The sequence below is a fragment of the Saccostrea echinata genome, unplaced genomic scaffold (assembly GCF_033153115.1).
Source record: "Saccostrea echinata isolate AGI-Se365-2 ecotype Australia unplaced genomic scaffold, CSIRO_AGI_Sech_v1 ptg000009l, whole genome shotgun sequence".
Classification (NCBI taxonomy): Eukaryota; Metazoa; Mollusca; class Bivalvia; order Ostreida; family Ostreidae; genus Saccostrea; species Saccostrea echinata.
In genome coordinates this window covers 51,719,040-51,725,047 of record NW_026889758.1, presented here as the reverse complement: position 1 = coordinate 51,725,047, position 6,008 = coordinate 51,719,040, and the positions used below count along the sequence as shown (strand labels likewise).

The following is a 6,008-nucleotide window of genomic DNA, read 5'->3' as shown; positions in this document are numbered from 1 at the left end:
ATTTACATTGCACATTTTTTGGTTAGTCACCCACGAGCCAGACATTAGCCTGTATTATACTAGTAGAATTGATACATCATGTAACTCAGATACATAGCATATATATATTGGCAACACATGCCACCTAGTCACATTATGCTTTTGAACCCTTTCTCAACGTTTATAAATCAAAAATGCAAATATGCAGGAACACATATTAGGCAACACAGGTTTACATTTATTTACATAAATATCAACAACAAAAGTTAGAATCTCTCAGATGCCCTGGACGCCACACTCCGCATGTTTCCATAGACTTTAGAGGGTGGGCTACCTGTGAAGAAAAATATAAACACTGCAGGTGCATTTAACAGATAAAGTATATGTATGTGTACAAGTATAACCTGTTATTTAACTTGACTAAAATAAAATTTCACCCTGTTAAGATTATAACAAAAATTATATTTTAATATGCTTTTAAATTCAGTATATACAAGTACACTACTGTATATGAAATGCACAAGGGATGAATTGTTTAAAAATCTATTACTTGTAAAATAAAATTAATGACTTTTGCTCCATAGACCCAAAGAAATCTTAAACAAAAAAAACACTTATAAAATTTCATATTTTGTTATAAGATAAAATCAATTTGTGCTTACCTAAAATGAGATTACAAATTGCTGTCCTGGCAATCTTTATGTTTGAAAAGGATCCTAATATGTGTATTTTCCTGTATAAAAAATGAATGTACAATTGTATTAAGAGTTTAAAAGGTACAAAAAGAAGTCCATACTTAAATTTTCACCATGAATATCAAATTCAATTGAAATCTCTCTTTTTTTAAATTATTTTTTAATAAATTTTCCTTTGACACATTCATCTGCATTTTCAAATGGAAACATTACTTCTCTTACTAATACAGTATATGTATTAAGCCTAAACTTACGTGTCAGCTAACACAATTCTGGTTTTGGTGACATTTTCTATCGTGAATTTTGTTTTCCCATTTTTACCAGCTATCCTCCCAATGGCTCTTGACAAATGATCACCTTTTAGTGGTTTTACTGAAAGTCAATTTAAATATTTTTTTAAAGCTAAAAACAGTTAATGCTGATACTGACAGAAAAATATTCAAAGGAATGAAACATTAAGTAACTGTTTATTCAAAGTTATTTAAAATGTATTAAAGTTTCCAAAAGAAACTTTGGGACAAAAATAAAAAAAAAAACCTATACACTGTGAACAGCTAAATCATACATAAAACACCTTTCTGTATTTGAAATTTTTGGAGAATGAAATCATTTTGTTTTAGAATGATTTTTGTTCATGTACTTTATTTGATAAAGGCTTGTTTTAATGGTAAAACTTACCATCAGTGACATCGAAGGATTCCAAAAATAGATCATCCAGTCTAACCAATGCTAGGGAATCCTACAATGGACAATAAGAATTTGAATAAGTATATACAGAATACATGTACATTGACAGGGATTTTTATCCAATGGCTACTAAAAGATTTATCAATGTTGTTTTTAATATCAGTCATGGAAATATACTGATCATTGCTTGTTCAATAAACTCATCTAATAAAAGATATAAAGTTTTATATTATCAACAACTACTAAAGAGCCATTGGAAAGTTTTTCTTTTAAATGTTTAAAGGTTCAAAATTAAGTCTATTTTTATGCCCCCATAATCGAAGATTGGGGGGCATATAGTTTTTGCCCTGTCTGTCCGCAAAAACTTTAACCTTGCCCATAACTTTTGATTGGTTGGAGATATGGCTTTCATATTTCACAAGTGTATTCCTTGTGACAAGACCTTTCTTTGGGTACCATAAAAGACCTTTTGACCTTGGAGTTTGACCCACTTTGGCTAAATTTTTTCAGACTTTAACCTTGGTCATAATTTCTGAATAGTTGGTGCTAGGGCTTTCAAACTTCACATGTGTATACCTTGTGACAAGACCTTCCTTTAGATACCAACAACTTTGACCTTTTGACCTTGACCTTGGAGTTTGATCTACTTTTGAAAAAACTTTAACCTTGGCCATAACTTTTGAAGGGTTGGTGCTAGGGCTTTCATACTTCACATGTGTATACCTTGTGCCAAGACCTTCCTTTAGATACCAACAACTTTGACCCTTTGACCTTGACCTTGGAGTTTGACCCACTTTTGCAAAACTTTAACTTTGGCCATAACTTTTGAACGGTTAGTGCTAGAGCTCTCGTACTTCACAAATGTAATCCTTGTGGCAAAGCCTTCCTTTGGATAACAACAACTTTGACCCTTTGACCTTGACCTTGGAGTTTGACCTACTTTTGGAAAAATTTAACCTTGGCCATAACTTTTGAATGGTTGGTGCTAGGGCTTTCATACTTCACATGTGTATACCTTGTGCCAAGACCTTCCTTTGGATACCAACAACTTTGACCCTTTGACCTTGACCTTGGAGTTTGACCCACTTTTGCAAAACTTTAACCTTGGCCATAACTTTTGAACGGTTAGCGCTAGAGCTCTCATACTTCACAAATGTAATCCTTGTGGCAAGGCCTTCCTTTGGATAACAACAACTTTGACCCTTTGACCTTGGAGTTTGACCTACTTTTGGAAAAATTTAACCTTGGACATAACTTTTGAACGGTTGGTACTAGGGCTTCCATTCTTCACATATGTAATCCTTGTGACAAGATCTTCCTTTGGATACCAACAACTTTGACCCTTTGACCTTGATGTTGGAGTTTGACCTACTTTTGCAAAACTTTAACCTTGGCCATTACTTTTGAATAGTTGTTGCTAGGGCTTTTATACTTCACACATGTTATCCTTGTGCCAAGACCTTCCTTTGGATACCAACAATTTTGACCCTTTGACCTTGGAATTTAACCTACTTTTGAAAGACTTTAACATTGGCCATAACTTTTGAACGGTTGGTGCTAGGGCTTTTATATTTCACATGTGTATTTCTTGTGGAAAGGCCTTTCCTTGGGCACCATTAATTTTGACCATTTGAACTTGACCTTGATGTTTGACTTACTTTTGAAAAACTTTTGACCTTTTCCATATCTATTCAATGGTTGCTGCTAGGGTTTTATATTTTACAGGTATATTCCTCAAGACAAGACCTTACTTTGGGTATCAACATATTGATTTGCATTTGAGAAAGTTTAACCTTTGTTATGAGTTGCCATACGGGGGCATCAGTGTTTAACAAACACATCTTGTTAATCTACATTTAAATAATTAATTTGACAGAAGAATTCTCAGACAAGTTTGTAATAACCATATTTTTGCCAATGCATTTTCATTAATACTGTTTACAACTAAATTCCGCAACTATACATGTACATGTATGAAGGCAACATTTCACAACTATGAATTATTGTGCAAAGCAACACTTACATCAACATCAAAACCCAGTGTGAATGCCCGAACAAAATCTGCTGCTTTTTGTAAGGATCCAATGTCTTTTGTGTCTTTACACGTCTGTAACCAGAATTACAATACCCGGTATTAGGAATAAAAACATAATTTGAATTAAAATGGAATGGAAGATATCACCATCATTTATAGCCTGCTCTATAGAAAATGCATACAAATGGAGAAAATTTGTATTGAAATTAACATATTTTTCAAAGAAATTTTGATGGACCCACATGAAAAAATTCAAAAACTCACTGTCCTCTGTGCGTGCATAAGCAGCATGGTAGCTTAAGTAAGACAAGAACTTACTTGAAAACATTTACAAAAAAATTTATTGACTTTCTACCCCAAAACTAAGTATGTATCCTCATTAAACATCTCTTTGTATATGTCAGACTTTTTTTGTCACTTAAACAAAAACCTCAGGTTTTTTTGATTTTGTTGCAATTGTTCAAGGACTATCAGAGAATCCCAAGGCACTGGGAGTTGACAAAGTTTGAGAAAATTTTAACTATTAAATTTTTGTGCGAAAAAATTATGTTTTGATCATGACTCAATAAATGCAGGCAACATAAGTTTACTGAAAATTATGATGCCATTGTCATAGAGGCATGCAAAAGGAAATAGCAGATCCATAAGTTTAATCTATAACTTTTTATTAAATCCTGACAAAAGGAAACTGTCTTCAATTATTCATTTATTCTCTCAAAAACCATATGAATGATACAAGAGGTACATATATACATGCTTACAATAATTATGGATGAGCAGATATTATAGGAGGACAGACAGTGTCAAAAATTTTGGTGATAAATTTACACAATTTTCTCAAGAATGTCGGATCAGTATTTGTCATCAAATTACAGAATTTTATAATATTTGGATGTACATAGTATTTCTTTAACAGAAAATCTTTTCGAATATTACATAATACATTACATTCCAGTAAGTAATGAAATTCGTCTCCAATTTGATTACTGTTACATAAATAACACACTCTTTCATTTCTTTCAACATTATTCCATCTACCCACCTCTATGGAAGACGATGGTTACTTGCTCTGAATTTTGAAAAGATATTTCTAAATTTTTTGGGTAAAATAGTTAAATATTTTTCACATTCAAACTTTGTTTTAAAAATTCTATATGTAATAACTTTACTGGAATTATTCATATCACTATACCATTTTTGTAAAAACTGATCTTTGAGATTTTGATTTATTGCAGTCGCAATCCATTTAACACTATGAAAATTTTGATCATTTCAAACATTACATAGTCCTGCTGTGTTAAAAATATTCTGTATGCAAGATATCCATGGATTACTGATCCCATTTTTTGTATATCTATTACAAAGATGTAAATAAATAATTCTACTGATCTTATTCCCATTTCCATGTACTGGTAACAGTTTTCCCCAGAAAGATATCATTCTTGTACAAATGCGTACTACATCGGGTAAGGTCCAGTCTCCCCATATACCATAAAACTTGATATACTAGATTTTAGGTTTAAAATATATTTCAAAAATCTTAAAATGTAGATGTTCCTCACCCTGAAGGTTTCAGCATCAGATATATTAACTATAATCATTATTATGTATTTAAACTTATATCAACTTTCTTCTCAGGGTTAGTTTTCTGTGGAGCACCTGTTGTGTTAAATTCAAGGGTCTTGGGTTGTTTGGATACTTTTTGCACATTTTCCCTTATTTACTATCACGGGCACCTAAAGTGTGGATAACCCCTTTCCCCTCCCTTTTTAATGAAAAAAATAGTAAGATGCTATAAATTCTCAAAAGTACTAGATTTCCTCTCGATTAGACTTCCTTCACAGCTGTTAATGGATACACTGGCCAATCTCTAAACATGAGAAAAAGTACAATCTGTTCACAATAGAAGGAAATATGGATGTGATTGATGGGGAAATCTCAATTTTTTGAGAAATAATATACTTTTACTATTTTTTTTAAGGGGGGGGGGGGGGGGGTATCGATCCATACTTCTGGTGCCATTTATTACTATTATTGAACACTTACCTTTATTTCAACATTACGTGTTTTGAGGTTAAATCTGACTTGGAGATTTAGTTTTTCCACTATTGGAGTGAATATTTTCATCCAGTTTTCTTTCAGAGGAGTATATCTATGACTGGGTACTGGAATTTTCCTAAATTCAGACTTTCCTCCCTGTTAATAAATAAACAATTAACATATCATCAACCAAAGTAATTAATTTTATCAAACAATTTAATCAATTTTCCCATTTATTGGGTCGTGCATAACATTTTACTTTAATAATAAAACTTGAAAAAACAAACAAAAATTCAAGCAATGCCTGAATATTTTATTACTGTCAATTTGTCACCGCTTATTGGAGGAAAGTGTGGCTTTTTTGGTGGGGCAGATGTGTCCATTGCTGACTCTGTTATCTCTGCCTCAGGTTTGAGTTTTCTTTTCCTTGATCTGACAACTTTGAATTCCGTTTCACCGACATTTTGGCCTCCACTGTCTTCTGTCTGTGTTGCCATTTTTCACGTGGTGGTGTAAGAGATCTTGGTAAGGGAGATAATTAGTAAACAAACTTTCTTACTCAACAAAGTGTT

At 32.5% G+C, this 6,008-nt stretch overlaps 1 protein-coding gene across 1 annotated transcript; it reads right to left on the bottom strand.

Moving 5' to 3' along the window:
- Positions 1 to 207: 207 nt before the first annotated feature.
- On the bottom strand, positions 208 to 5,969 carry LOC133183074 (RNA-binding protein PNO1-like). The gene is made up of 7 exons (XM_061318010.1): positions 5,757 to 5,969; positions 5,443 to 5,592; positions 3,385 to 3,468; positions 1,353 to 1,413; positions 929 to 1,046; positions 642 to 712; positions 208 to 313 (listed from the first exon to the last, which is right to left on the bottom strand). The coding sequence occupies exons 1-7, from the start codon at positions 5,931 to 5,933 to the stop codon at positions 246 to 248; spliced, it is 729 nt and encodes a 242-aa protein (XP_061173994.1). The 5' UTR covers positions 5,934 to 5,969; the 3' UTR covers positions 208 to 245.
- Positions 5,970 to 6,008: the final 39 nt, after the last annotated feature.